The sequence below is a fragment of the Lonchura striata genome, chromosome 5 (genome assembly GCF_046129695.1).
Source record: "Lonchura striata isolate bLonStr1 chromosome 5, bLonStr1.mat, whole genome shotgun sequence".
Taxonomy (NCBI): Eukaryota; Metazoa; Chordata; class Aves; order Passeriformes; family Estrildidae; genus Lonchura; species Lonchura striata.
The window spans coordinates 55,533,096-55,548,432 of NC_134607.1; the positions used below are offsets into that span (position 1 = coordinate 55,533,096).

Below are 15,337 nucleotides of genomic sequence, written 5' to 3' on the forward strand. Positions count from 1 at the left end.
AGATGGTGAACCAGCTTCAGCTTTGACAAAAATGTATCAAAAAGAACTTCAGTTACAGATGAATGCAAGCTGGAACTGAACACAGAGTGTACTGGTTCAGTTGTCTAGTCTCCTGACCTAAACTGAGATTTTTTTTTTAAAGCCTTCAGTTTACACTGTGTACAGCAGGAGTTCCTGACCTGCAAGAAAATGCATAAATATTTCCATGTAGACAGGAGCCAACACAGCAATTAGCAAGAAACATTTTATAGGGCATTATAAATGGGCCAGTGAGCAACATCAAGACTAGCAGATAAGCACAAGCATAAAGGAATGAATGAAGGGCATTCCTAGAGGACTGCAGATGTGAAAGATTCATAGACTGAGCAGCTGTGAGTCCAGCTGGGGGCTTGCTAGTGATGTGAATAGGGCTTTGGGCATTAATTTGATGGGACAGTTTGATGTTGCCCTTGAAGAAAAACAACATATTTAGAGCAAGCTCTGAAATTAGAAGAGTAAACAAAACCATATTGAACCTAACTGTATTTTTCTCCGAATCCTGCTGTCTTGACACGTTTGGAATCCTTAGCCTTCTCTGGGCAGGTTGCAATTAATGTCTTCAGTTTTTTAGTTGTTTGGATGAATGGTTGAGTGTTTTTTGTTTTGCTTTGGGGGTTGTTTGGTTTTATTTCTCTAATTTTTTTATAGACTACAGTAAAATAAATTGTTTTTTCCTTGAAAGCTACTAGTTGGTCAGGCACCACAGTAAAAAAGCAGTGCTTTTTGCTTACTGCAGAAACGGAAGAAAGAGAAGGAGAGCACCTGTCCCATCTGCACAGCAGCAAAAAGCCTCAGCTGAAGGCATTCAGAAATGCTTCCCAAGGTGGACTGTGGAATAGACACACAAATCACAGCAGTACCATCCAATTTAGTTGTCAGAAAAATCTGAAACACTTGGAAGAAATTTTGCTTCCTTTTGACTTTCTGTGCTTTTGGAAACAGTCCTTCTCAAACACCCAGGGCATGTGGGAGCAATACACATCCAACAGTTTAACTGATTGATGTGGCATAGAGTAAAAGCTACCCCAATTATAACTTACAAGCCCGGGTTTTACTCTATAAAGCTGAGGTCAATACAGCTCAAGGAACTGAAACAAAGGGATGACACATGGTCCTTAGGAAAGGAAGGTCTTTCCTCAATCACCACTAACTTGGATATTCCTGGTTATTCCAATTTCATTTCTTTAATGATCCATCTTTGAATCTACTAGAAAGTTTACATTAGATTATGAATTTCCTGCTGGATTATGTAAAAAGAGAAAAGGCACTTGAGATGAACATGTTCACTTCACTGAGAACTACAAAAAATATTTCAAGAACTAGAAGTTGCTAACCTTCCTTTTCAATCTGAAGTGAGCAAGGAGGTTTTGAACAGCAGGAGAGCAAGGCTGAGAGCAGTGAGATGGTCCTTGACCATCTTGCTGAGGAAGGCAGAAGTTCTAGTTACTGTCCAGGGATGATCACTGCATGCATGGCAATTTTTAACCCCATGAGGGTCTGATGGAAGATACAGATGTGCTCCAGAAAGACAAGTCTGTAACACTCCTTCTGCCCCTCCTCAGTGGAAGCCAGGCTCTGTCTCAGCAACCTCCAACTGTTCCCCAAAATGCAGCAGAATTTAACAAACAGAGCATTATCCTAAAAAGCACCAAAGATCCAAGGCCCTTCAAGTGAAGAGGATCTCAACCCCACGTCCTGGACCAGCAGTTAATCCCCAGCTATCATCCTAAAGTCGCTGCAACTACTGAGCCCCTTTCCTTTGTACATAAGCCAGCCATAAGGTGGCCACCTCCAGAGAGGATACACAGTGGGCTGGCAGGCACCTTCAGCAGCTTCAACAATGCTTTACACCTTAGTCAGAAGGGGAAATGCGAGCATTTAAAAAGGTGGGCTGAAGCTCCCCAGAAGCTCCAGTTCCCCCACCCCTGTTGACAGGGAACTCATAATTTCAGAAAACTGTTTTTCATTAAAAAAAAATAAAGCCTTCCAATGACTTTCTGTACTGTGGGAGACCTTTCTCTCCTCCACAAACATTTATAACAGCCAGAGAAGACTAATTCTGCTTAGCTGTAGAGGGAAGATTCATTTCTCCAGGGATGGGAAGTGGTAACTGCCTGAAGCCACATGGAGGTAAAAATAAGTATGGCCTGCCCTGATGGATCTGACGCTATGGGTACTTCAAGCAGCCATCAGGCTGGGAGAGGTCTGAATGTGCCCTTGTTCCATAGATGGAAAACACTTGGGACCTTCACCTCCTTTTTCTCCATTTCCTTTTCCCAAAACACTTGTATAAAGTTCAGGTGAGGCAACACTTACTTTAAGTGCTGTGCACACAGCATTAAGGTAGGTATGAGGATCCCATATTATGTTTTGTTATTCTTTCATAACTACTATTTTGTAAGAGATGAAAACTATGGGCATTTGCTTTCACTGTCACTTCAACAACACTTAGCTACTTACTCTTTTTCTAACACTAATGCCACATGGACTGCAGTGTATCACACAATTCATAACAAAAAAGTACTGTGCATCCTTGTTTCTCATTTATTACAATTACAGCATTTCAGAAGTAGTGAACTGTCTCTCTAAAAGTGAATGAAAAAATATTATAAATGAAATTAAAACACAACAGCCTATCAAAATCCAAGTTTAATATATCTACCCCAAATCAAACCACCATATTTATCAACACTTACAAATGCTTTATAATCGCATGACTGGAAGATGAGTTTCTCTGGATGATGTTGCCAATATTGTACAGGCGTTGATGCTGTGGCTTCATTTGGAGGTCGCAAGGTAATTGAAGGCTCTCCCCAGTCTCCTGTCTGAAAATCACAGTTGTTCAAGATATAAGAGTATGTGCAGGAAAATTCACTATAAAGTAGCCCTCCACTGTTGTGCTCAATTAACAAGTATTTATTTTCTACACATAGAGCCATATTACTAAAATAAGGGAACACAACTCCTACATTTTTCATTATTTAAATTATAATTCAATGTCATCTACTGTAGTGTTTAATGAGGCTTTAATTAAATCTCTGCTTTGAGAATAAAATCATTAGACACCGGAAACATTCCTTAAAAATAAGTGTTTACAATACATATAATAGGATGAGAGCACTTGAAAAAAATAATTAGAAGCACAAAAATGACTTTCACAAATTCTGATGTGTGTTTTACAAGATTTCTGCACAGTTAATACACCTTCCATTATCCGGCACATATAATCAATAACTAACTTTCTTAAATGGCTAAATAACAGAGACTTTGCTTTGATCTGAAGACTTATTATACATTCTTCAAACACATGAGGCATTCTTTAATCTCTTTACGAATATTTACTTTGATCACCTTCTCTTGATGCCTCACTGTGGAGGTACTCACATTGCCCTTCCACATTCATCATTCTCATTGATACAGGAGATTGCCTTTCTGAGCTGTCATCTCCCTTCTTTCCTCAAAGCTCTCAGAGAACATAGGTAGGAGTGCAGTTTGCTGCCAAATCCCTCTGCAGCACACTTCCCTCCAAAAGAGCCAGTGTAGGCATCAGTGCAGGAATGTCCCCAGCCTGGCAGTGCTGGTCTGGGTCTCACTTGCCATTTGGTCATGGCTCCATAGGACCTGAGCTGACCTCTCCTTAGGGGCTCCTTCTACCTTGCAGATCCATGCTGCAAATTACCCACACATGGATTTCTCCTCTTCCTAAGCCCTCTTCCCTCTGCCATCACTCTGACTTCTCTCCTATCCTCTCTGGTCTGGACTGCCTCTCAAATCCGCTCTTCTTGCAACTCTGTCTTTTTGCAATTACACTTGTCTTTCCTGATCCTCCTTCTTCTCCTGCCCATTCTCTCTCAACCTATTTTACCCTTTCCTATATGATTATTTTAGTTTGGATTACGTTACTTCTTTCTTTACCTTACTTATCTCTGTGTATTTTCTATGTATGTCATATTGTTAAAATATATGTTGAAACTAACAAGGAATTGTTATCAGCATTTCACACAGAACATGGCTAGAAGTTTAGACTTTTATAGCAAAAATAAATTAAGCATCAAAAACACATGAAAAAAAAATCTTATCAAAGACATTCAAAGTCTTGCAATCTATCACATCTTACTAATTAAGTCAGGACAGAGTAAACAGAACAAGTACATCATTTTCATGTGTCACAAAATAACAAAATGACACGCGTTTGCACAGCTCTGCAATGAAAAGCAAGAGATAAATCTGGAAACATCAACATTACCCTGCCAATATGACAACTTCAAGCAAGAGAACATCATAAAACAAATCGAACCTAGTTAGTTACTGGTGGCACCATTAGCAATTCTACCAATTACACAGTACTGTAATTTCTGTTTTGCCTAGTTAAGTTGCCTATATGCCATGGATATGACTTCAGCATCAGATTTTGAAAGGAAAGCAGCAGGAGAAATTACTCCAATTTTTGGCAGTTTGTATCCACAAAAGTGAATCCTTCTGGCTGCTAATGCATAAAAACTTTCTATCTTATTTAATCTGAAGGGGGAATCTGATTTCTTTACGAGGCAGCTCTTCTCATAAAATAAGATTTCCAGCATATTACAAGGGGTGAGGATCTGCATCCTTATTAGCTGAATCTGTCTTTCACAACAAGAGAAGATGGATTGCACCTATCACAAATTCTCACAGTGTGCTCAGCTGTCTCTTATGAACTGTCCAAGGCCACAGCTAACAGACCACTTGATTTAGTTCTTATTTTCCTCCCTAATAAAGACACACTCCTGCATGCTCTGTGTAAGGAAGCAGAGCTCAGGAGGCACATCCTGGCCATTTAGCAAAAGGTTCCTGTGTGGACAGGGAGTAAATTCAGGATAAAAAAGCTACAAAAGTACATCTTTTGACCACCCATTTCTCTATCAAGGGATGGCCATGAGGCAGGAACAGAACTCCTACTGAACAAGTGACCAGGGGTAGTGCTCCAAACCCTTCTGTTGCACTGCTCAGCAGGTGGCTTTCCTCACATGCAGGAAAGGGATAGCACTGGCAAATTAAGCAGGGTTCATAAGGAGTAAAGTGAGTACATAATTTTACAGTTTGTTTCCCTTTTGCACATTAAGTATGAAAAGCATAGAGAACGGCATTACTGTCTGTAAATAAAGGGCAGGAAAAGGGGAACAATGATTAACTCTTGTTTTGGCTCAGTTTGATAAAGAAATGAGAAATAAGCTTCAACCAGGCTAATAAAACTTGTGTATGAGACACTTAAGAGTGGGACTGTGTGGAGACCATGCTTGTATCCATTGAATGCTCTATAAATAAAATCATCTTACTACCTACTCCTTTTAAATTAGACAAAACAGAATTGCCAAGATTTCTATATATATCTCTAGGATGTTCTACACATGCAATAGAGCTGAGGTTAGGGGAATGCAGACATACAAGATTTCTGCTGTTCCTGACAGACTACTGCCTCTGGAGACCATTTATGTACTTCCATGTGTCTTGTAGAAAGAGCAGCTACTAAGAAAAGTGCATAAAATTAAACAAATAGATATAGGTTATTATGATGAATGGACAAGATATTATACATAGTCAAAATTTTATTTTACAGTTGTATCACTGGTGTTTTTTAATATTCAGCAAAAGTTTCTTACCAAACTCCTTAGACTTTTAAACAGTACTACTGTTAGTATTCACAACCTATCTAGACTGAGCTGTAACAAGGTGGTCTCCAAAGCCCAGATCCATGAAGATGTTTAGAAGTGTAATCCCTATTACATATTCACCATGCAATTTCCTTTCTTTTCTTTTTTTTTTTTTTTTTTTTTTTTTTTTAGGGAAGAAACACTTTTAAACAGGATTTAGAGATCTAAATACATTCATAAATCTGTGTCTAAAAACCTCACCAAGAGGAAAGGGAATTCTCATCTAACTGGCTCTATTCAGATACTGAAATTCTGAGATTTAGGATGTGATGATGACAGCTAACATTAAGTAAAATACAAAATAGGACCATCTTTGACCTGGAGACGACTTGAAACCACAAGGCTCAAGCCATGGTGGAAAAATATTAATTACTAGTCATAAATCTGAGGAGTTGATGTGGAACAATTTATGGGTGATATATTGAGATTCAGGTCCTTCATAAGCACCTAATACACTTCTCAAGCAGTACAGAAATGTTAATAAATTGCTGTGCAAGACCAACTATAATGTTTGATTTAAGTTTTAAAAATAGATATGATAGGATAAGGATTTTCTGGTTTGAATATTTAATTTGCAATTATAAGAAATAATCAAACATTTAAGCTTATGTATTTTTTATGACACAATATACGGATGGAGATATTTATCTCTCTGATGAAGTAGAAAGGCAAGAGATAATTTCTTCCTCATCTAACTTTACAGCTCATCAGACAGCTGTGCAATTTATCACATGTTTTTTTCTGTACTGCCTGCAGTTTAGTATTCTAACCTCCCTATGACTGTAACTAGAACCTTTCCTCTCTTTGGCCTCAGTCAACTTGAAAAAGAAGATTTTTTTTTGCTACACATCTTGCAGATAAAGAATTTATAATCAGAAAATGGTCTCAAGGCAGGTGTCAGAGTTGTTAAGGATTCAATCCTTTTGCAATGACAACTTTTAATAGCCTTAAAGACCAATACCTTGTGCTCTTGCAGGGTTTCCTAACCCCAAAAATGGGCAGAAATGCACTTAGTGCTCTAGAAAGGGTCGGATGCTTGATGTCAAATGAGCTAAAGAAGCAGACTACAGCTATTATTTTCTTTACAATTTTTTCTACAATTGCCGCACATTTTCCTATCTCATCCATTCTCTGAGAAGTATATTTGACTCATATTAAACGCACCTGGATGTAGAGACAGTTGCAGCTAAGAAGTAACCTCAATAAATCTGCTATAAAAATCTAACACCTCCCTTGTCTTTTTATAAAAATGTCACATTAAAAAGCCTCTGCGCTAAAAGGAAGAAAAAGCCAAGAAGGCCTGGTTTTGAGTGGTTTGAATGTAGTTATTTTTAACAAGGACCACATCTTATAACTTTTCACCTGTTAAGCCTCATGCCTGGTTATGGTAACATGTATTAGTCACCATGACAACAACAAACTGGAGCACACATGGATACAACAGTTCTGGCTGAAAAAAATTATAATTGTTTTCCTGTAAAAAATTTAAATGTTCTGCAGATCCAGTCAAATCCTCATTATTTGCTTGTCTTTTAATTCCTAGAGGAAGACGATTTTTTTAGCTCCTAAAATGTTTGGCTTTGGAATAATGGAAACAGGTTCATGGTGTACTTCAGATTTAAAATACTTCTGATGCTCGGTGGCCAAAATGACCCCTCTCTGGCAGAAATGTTCCAAGGAGAAATGACAGAATGAGGAGAAATCTACAGCTGCTCTCAAATACTTTGCTGAACAACTGGCTGCCGTCCTTGCCACACTGCAGTATGGACCACTAGGTTTGCTCTCACCCACGGCTGCCACCGAAGTGACAAAATCTCAGGGCACCATCAGCGTTTCCTCCAACTCGCCCGAAGTGCCTCTGCAAAGGCACTGTGCAACCTCAGCCGGGCAAAGCCTACGGACCGACACAGAGAGGGCAGCACGACACACGGCGGGGGCGAAACTGTGCAAAGCCAGCTGTTTACACGGTTTCCCGCTTTGCAAGAGGGAGCCCACAGAAACACGAGGAACAGAATTCAAAGCTCCCCCTTGGGCGAGACGGCTGCTGGCGGTGTCCTGCGCGCTCGCACAGCACGGAGCCGACACACGCTAACCACAGGCACGACACACGGATGCTGCACACACGGTCCCCGCACACGGCTGACAAGGTACGGACTGCTCTGTCATCTCAGCGACACGACACCCGGAGATAACACCACGGCAACAGACTGTACATCCAGAGTGACAACACAGCCATTCATCGCTGTATCTTACATTATGAACCTGATGAATCGATGAGAAAGGATATCCTGCATTCTGGTTGGTCCAGATCTCACAGACCGAAGACTGCTAATATAAACAGAAAACTGTATCTCATCTTGTAAATATTAATGCACTGCAACTGCCAAAAGGCAAGAGTAATTAGGAAAAGGCTTGCAACAATAGTAAAGAAGGAAGTAAAACAGTTGTACAAAGTAATTATTTTATTTATTTGATGACAAAATATTTTTGGACTAACTGAAAAGAAACATAGCTTATTCAGAGACTTTAGAAGAGCTTTCAGACTAGGAGTACAAGAAAACAATTTTGTCAGAAGTGCTCGTGATGTAGAGATAAATAGAAACTGCCTAGAGCAGAAGAAATATTGGTTACTTTCAGTTTTTGGCAGGGAAGAAGTCTGAAGTCAATGTCCCAAGTAAGTTTTGAGACTTAAATCTCTGTCTGTTGGAGACATTCACAGGGAGAAAAGAAGGGAAAAATATGGCAACACAATCAACAGGAAAAATACATTTTCTTTATAAAAATTACCAGAAATGAATGCATTGCAATTTAGTGAAACAGCTGCCCACCATCTCCTTTCAACAACAGTTTCTTTGCATACTAAGATATAGATAATATTACCTTTGGTATTGACCATGACCCCAGTGCATAAACGAAAGGTTTCAGCCTACCCTCTACATTATCATACAGAGAATCTGTAGTAGTAAAGCAATCATACTGTAGCATCTCTAGCAAAAGCAGCAGAACTAGGCAAGCACAGCATTCACCAGCATCTTTTATATATTTCCTTGTTTGGACAATCATCAATAAGGCATCTGTGGCACCTCAGCAAAAGCTAAGATAACATTTTACAGTAGCCAGGCAACTGAAACAAAGCATCAGACATAGGATCTGCCCACGCTATCTTCAGCAGCCAGCAACAAAAGGCAATAAACAGACATGAAAAATGCAACTGCAGCATCCAGAAGAGATAGCAATTAATATATCAGTAACTTAACAGCATCAAGAATGTGCATTGCTGGTTTTTGTCAGCAGCAGCAGGAATTTTGCACTAATGCTCAAATCAAATCAAAGAAGTGCAAGTCTTAAAATACGACTCTTGCTCTTACCTTTTGTGGCCTGCACCCTGGCTGATGACAGAACAAGTTACCACTTCTATATACTGTCAGGGAAGCCTGGCATCCTCTGGACTGACTACAGAGTGCTGCCAGACAGCCTGGTGGCTGTCTAATGGCATTAATTGTCCCTTATTTCCTTCATTATCTGAAATGCATGAGCACATATCCCTTCCTCCAGCTTCAGTACTCTTAAAACTTTCACATATTTGGTTAATTCCATCTCCCTCATCTTGTTTTTGAAGTTCTTAGCTTCTTTCCTGATATGCAGGTCTCTACATTTTGATAGCATTAGCTAATTAAAACTTTGACTTTTTTTCAGTCTTCTACCTCATCCCCTCCAACTTGCTACAGACTAGTCCTCCTCCATGTGATGAACACATAGTCTCAGTGCAAGACCAGCAGCAAAATACTGCTGCAGCTTCTACTGCTGTGCCAGCCTTAGGACATTGCACTAGTGGTTACCAATGACCTCCTACAGTGTATGTCAAGAAAACTGACTTCTGGATATTCTGGCCATACCCATTGCTGTGATACCTATATCCGTTTGCCTGAGGTGGGGAAGATTTCTGAATAGGAATCCATGGCAGAAGACTGTGCCTCTGGTTTTCAGAAGAGCAAAGAGAAGGCATTTCCATGCTGGTGCAGCATGCCCAAACATCTGGTAATCAAGGCAGTAAAGAAAACCGATGGCACTGCTATTTGTACACACCGAGGTATTGAAAGCAGGAGGGGATGCAGCAGGATGTTGCATGCTGGCAGATGTTTTATTTCTCCCCGGCACTGGCAAGGGGTTGCCATGATGCTGCCACATCATGCAACCAGTTCTCAGCATCATGATATTCTTGAGACAAAAGTGTGCTCATAATTACTGCCCCTCTCAAGGACTTGCCTTTAGGGATTGGCATGGGTCCTCAGCCAGCTCAGTCCTTCAGCTGCCCTGGTGCTAACTCAGGGACAGGTAACCCTGCAGCAGTGAGTGCCCAGGCTTCTTTTAAAAAGAGGGCAGTGAATTAATCCTCTTTTACAAATGTCAGTGGTACTCATCCTGCCCCTCCCTCCCCAGCCCATCTTTTCCCAAATGGAAGCACACAAGTTTTGGGTGCAAGTCTCTGCTGCAAGAACTGTTCAAGTGAACTTCCCTCAGCAAACAGACTTGCCTCCAGAATTACATATTTGAAGGACTTAGGCTTAAGTGAAACCATCTTTAAATACAATCAACATTAAATCAAGCAGACCAGCAGAGACTGAGAATTTCCCACAACTCCACAAATGCCCAATCAGAAGGGCAGCAGTGCAAAACTCATTCCTCAGTTTTGCTTTCATTAATGTTTAAATGATTAAGGTACTGAAATTCAGTGCAGATGGAACATTAATTTTATGTATGGTAATTAGTTCAAATTCAGAAATCAACCTTTTCCTTGCACTATTGTAGAAATATTTAGCATTTACTATATACATAGTTTATATCTTCAAAGTACTCAAAGTTTTAATGAATTATGAAATATCCAGAAGAAGTGCCTAAAGTTGCATATCCCTATTGTGTAGAGGAATGAATCAAGGCAAGGAAAAAGGTTAAGTGATTATCTGAGGCCAAAAAATAGGCAGTAGAAGGAAGAATTCAGATTAGGCTTCAAACACTCACAATTTTCAGCTCCCAAAACATATGCTCTCAAAAAAACTCTAAAGAATTCAATCTGTGCATAAACTTCCACCACAGTAAACACAAATACACTTGGGCACCCAATACCACTGACACAGAAGTTCTGTGAAAGAGTTTAACGAAGAACATTTTCCTAAGTAATATGTTGAAGAAGAGCAAAACAATAGCATCATCTATTGCCTGATTAGTATCAAAAATGCCATGATCTTAATACTTTCCAAAAGATAAATGCTTACGAGTAATGTCACAGCAAGACTCTGCTATCATATCCTTTTTGTGGTGTCCCACGCATAAAAGGTTTCCCTGTCTAGTCACAGTGGAACACAACTCTGACATGCAGGAGAGGAAAGGAAGGGTGAAAAAAAATTATCCAGGAAAAATGTTAGGCTTCCTCCTTATAGACTAGGAAAACATGACTGATAATCTGAAGAAGGAAAGAAACTATAAGACTGATCACAGAAATCATATGCTCTCTAAGCAGGGGAAAGTGGCAGAAAAGAATACCTGGACAGCTCACAGAGGAGCAGCAGGGGCCGGGTTGAAGGCAGCCCAGATGTATTCATTACACCTCAATGAGTTTCACTCAATGGCATGTTAGGAGATGTTAAAAGATTTACCTAAATTAGGAGTAATTATCCTTGAAAAATCACAGAAGATACTAAAGGACCAAAGAAGGGCTAAAAGACTATTTAAGATGGGAGAAAAGGAAGGTTCAGAAGGTTATAGCCAGCCTAACTGCAGGGACCAGTAAGTGACTAGAAATGTTTAAAAATCTAGTCACCACCCCGTGGTTCTCATGACCTTCTGACATCACTCCTGGCCACCTGAAATAAACACTCAGGAATAGATGTATGCATGTGCATATTTATATCTATGGATACATTATAGAGAATAACAAAGAAAAAGTGTAATACTGCCTGCCATGTGCTACCAAGACACTTTCTATAAGCCAAGAAAAATTCAAGATGTTCACAATGAGGTCCTTCAGTATGAATCATCTCAGATCAAATTTCCTTCCTGTGTTGGAAAACTGGCCGATTAAATCAGCAGCAGCAAGGAGAAGTACAGCAAGACTTGGACACTGTGTGACTCCTGATGCAGCATGTTTCAAGAATGATTATTGGTATTTAAGCACAAATGGACTGAACATCTTGAGGCAATCTGCAAGGACCTGCTTCATGCTGTGGCTTGGAGGAGTGCCAGTGCTCTCTAAGGAGGATCCAGAAGTGAGGGACTTCTCAGAATGGGGTAAGAACTCTAAACAGGTCTGATGAACTACAGATCAGTCAGACGAAATTTGGTAGGATTACACAGAGAAAATAAAATAGCAAAGAAAGTGAAGCAAAGTGATTTAGGCTGGGGGAGGTAAAAAAAGATCTGAAAGTTTCAATACACTTCAAATTAAATAGAGCAGTCTTAGCAGTCTTTAAAAAGAATAAGGATATAAATCACAGGATAATTCATGCTGCAAGGAAGCTCAGGAAAACTCCACTCCAGCTCTAGCTGAAGGCAGGAGCAGCTGAGATGAGATCAGATTGCTCAGGGCTTCATCCTGTCAGGTCTTGAAAACCTCAAGGACAGAGACTGGACAGACTCTGTGAACAACCTGTCCCCCTGCTTGCTGGTCCAGATGGGGAGAAAGTTCCTTGTGGCATCCAGAGTCCCTCTTTCAGTCTTAGTACCCAAAGCTACATCTTCTCCAGCCAGCCCTGGTTGTTCAGACTCTCCTCAGATGGCAATTGCTTCAGTTTCCAACCATCTCAGTGGCCCTTTGCTGAATTTCCTTCTCCCATATGAAAAAACCTCAGGTATTTAGTAAAAGTAGATGCTGCATCCCTGAATGTTCTCAAAGCTCTGGGGAGAGCTTGCCTTACTAACAGAAATAACTGCAAATACTCCTTCTAAAAAAATAAAATCTTCAGAGATGAAGAGAGAAATTTGAAATTTGTATTTCTTTTAGAAAAGCAGAAACTTAAAAGATCACTTTTTATTAGAAGAATTACATGCTTTGCAGTGGTGTATTTCTTCTGCTGCTCCTGAAAATACTTCACATGAAAATTTCCAGACAACAACGGAGCCCCTTGGACTGGCTCTCTTGCAGGCAAGAAGTAGGTGATAGGTGTGAGCTCCTTCTCATTGACAATATCCCTTCTGCTGGTGTTGCCAGCTTCCAGTGCACCCCAGCCTCTTAGCCTTGCAGAGAGGATACATACTTCTGGACAAACACTAATTAAGTTTATGAGACTATAGGTACCTACCTTTCTTCAAAAAAATACCCCCAAACAACAAAAATGCTCTTGCAGAAAAGCACCCCAAACTCTAAGTACAGCTTTTTTCCAGCAGATCAAAAATGCAAATGTTAGGTATTAAAATCCAGTTTTCATAAAATCTTTTCAATGTACACTTTATAGTTCACAAGACTGAGTGTAAAAACCAGCAAATTAATAAAGAACATTTGTCCTTTCCTTGGTGTGGTATTTATGGCTGAAGTTTGGATCATTAATACTGAATACAGAAGAGGCTTCTTTAATTCCATTTGCTGAAGCAGCTTGTAGGTATGATCCACCTCACATGAATTCAGTTTAATATATTAGCTTCTGTAACATTCTTGAAAAAATTCTCTCTCTCTATTCAGGCAGAAATTAAGAAGACTTCTTATAATGTCTTTATCAGTTTACTTGTCCATTGCTCAGAGAAATGTTGGATACCCCATCCATGGAAGTGTTCAAGGCCATGTTGGATGGCCTTTGAGAAACCTGCTCCAGTTGGAGGTGTCCCTGCTCAGAGCAGGGAGTTGGAACTAGATGACCCAGCTCAGTGATGGTTCCAAGATTCTATGAAATACACAATTCTAATGGAATCTAGGGATGAAAATGAGCTGAAATTTACAGATCAAGATACAGCCGTCTATGGTGCTTGCATCTATGTGAATTACAAATACAACTGCCAGCAATAGATTTAGTTAAGCATTTTTCTTTTGATGTTAAATTGAAGGTCATCATAGTTCATTCATCTTACCATATTAAAAATATAATGCACCTAAAATATAAACCTTACAGAATTTTGTTTGGATTTGACTTTTTTTAGCTGGCTGCTTATTTATCCTCACAATTTAAACTATTTTATGCTTATAAAAAAATGAAATAAGTAGCCTAAGAAGTAACGAGAGAATGAATCTAGATGACCATATTTTTGTTTTTATTGCTTCATAAATCAACTAGTAAAGAATTCTGTTATTTTAAGAGTAATTTCAACCATTGATAAAAAAAACCTTCTTCACTGCTTCTTAGATAATCTCATTTTACACACCAGTATTCTCTTGGGCATATTTTTCCTCATTCACAGTAATATTTAAATCCTTCAAAGGCAGAGCAGATGGGAAAACAAACACGAAAAAAGTAAATAAAAAATGTCATGCTGTGGTTTAAAGTTACAAAACTAAAGATGACTATTTTAGGCTCCTTCAAACTTTCTTTCTCATCTTACTCAACCTGCAACATCCCTGTATGTAAGTTTTCCTAGCTGAAAAATGGAAAATATGATTTTAAATTACAGCCCCACAGTGCACTGGAAATACAAATGCATTAGTATCTGTGAAGTATTTGGAAGACACTGCTAAGTTGAAAGTACTATTTCAAAAAGAAGCAAAGTTATTCTACAATTTTAATATAAACCTGCCTTTACTAATTCTGTTTTTTGTTTTTATGACATAACTAATTTTCTTTAGGTAAAGAATCTGTTGTCAGATAATCATTTAAATGATTATCCCCTGCATATCAATCCTAACCCAGCAACAAATTATTATATCTTACAAAATAACATTAAAAGGCAGAATCCCAACAATCAGGACAGATTTACTTCATGCTCACTGTGCAGTCATTACAACGACCTTACATTTAAGCCATCTTGCATTTTAGGAAAAAAAAAAAAGAAAAAAAAAAAATTTTAAAAAGCAAGAGTCCTCAGCTCATATGACTGAAGCACCCAGAAAGGCTTTCAAAATTAAGTCTGAGTTCACCAACTCTGGGAAAGAACTTCTCCTGTCAGTCTTTGTGAATAAGTTTTTCAACGTTTTTCAACCCTCTCAGATCTTAAAAGACCTCTTCCTTCCATGACAGCTCTCTGGGGTGCCCCTGTAGGGGCCATGACGAGGTTTATCCCACTAGAAAGGTGCTCGGACTCACTACGGGCTTGTCCTGCCGGAGGCACGCGCAGGCTGGAGCTGTCCCCGGAGCCCCAGGGAGGCTCCTGCCACTGCGCCCCAGCAGGACCGACCTCCCAGCCCCAGGGAACACCTGCCCCAGCTCTCCTCGTGCAAGGAGTGCCACGGGCAGAGGTGCTTCCCACCTCCCTGCATGCCTGCCACGGGAAGGGTGTTTTTGGCCCTCACTCCTGGCTCAGGGCAGGAGCAGAGCTCGGAGCACCATGGCAAGAGGTCTTATGGACCAGTGTGGCTAAAAGCACCACATGCCTGGCACAACAAAAAGCCACCACCTCGGGGCTGGCAGCTGGAATATGCTTGCAGCTAGTACCTAAAGTTTCTCTCCCACCTGGAGAATTGCAAATCCTAAAAA

The 15,337-nt window shown here is 39.8% G+C and overlaps 1 protein-coding gene across 10 annotated transcripts in view; it reads right to left on the reverse strand.

Annotated features, from left to right (window-relative positions):
• ANKS1B (ankyrin repeat and sterile alpha motif domain containing 1B) overlaps positions 1–15,337 on the reverse strand; it is a 397,248-nt gene that overhangs the window by 24,952 nt on the left and 356,959 nt on the right. For 8 of the 10 annotated variants that reach the window (XM_077783569.1, XM_031507475.2, XM_077783571.1 and 5 more), the window contains 2 exons: positions 7,980–8,054; positions 2,736–2,864 (listed from right to left, as the gene is read on the reverse strand). In XM_077783569.1, coding sequence (XP_077639695.1) covers positions 2,736–2,864; positions 7,980–8,054 — 204 coding nt within the window. The remainder of the gene's footprint in view (positions 1–2,735; positions 2,865–7,979; positions 8,055–15,337) is intronic. The other 2 variants (XM_031507479.2, XM_031507463.2) reach the window with 2 other exon arrangements.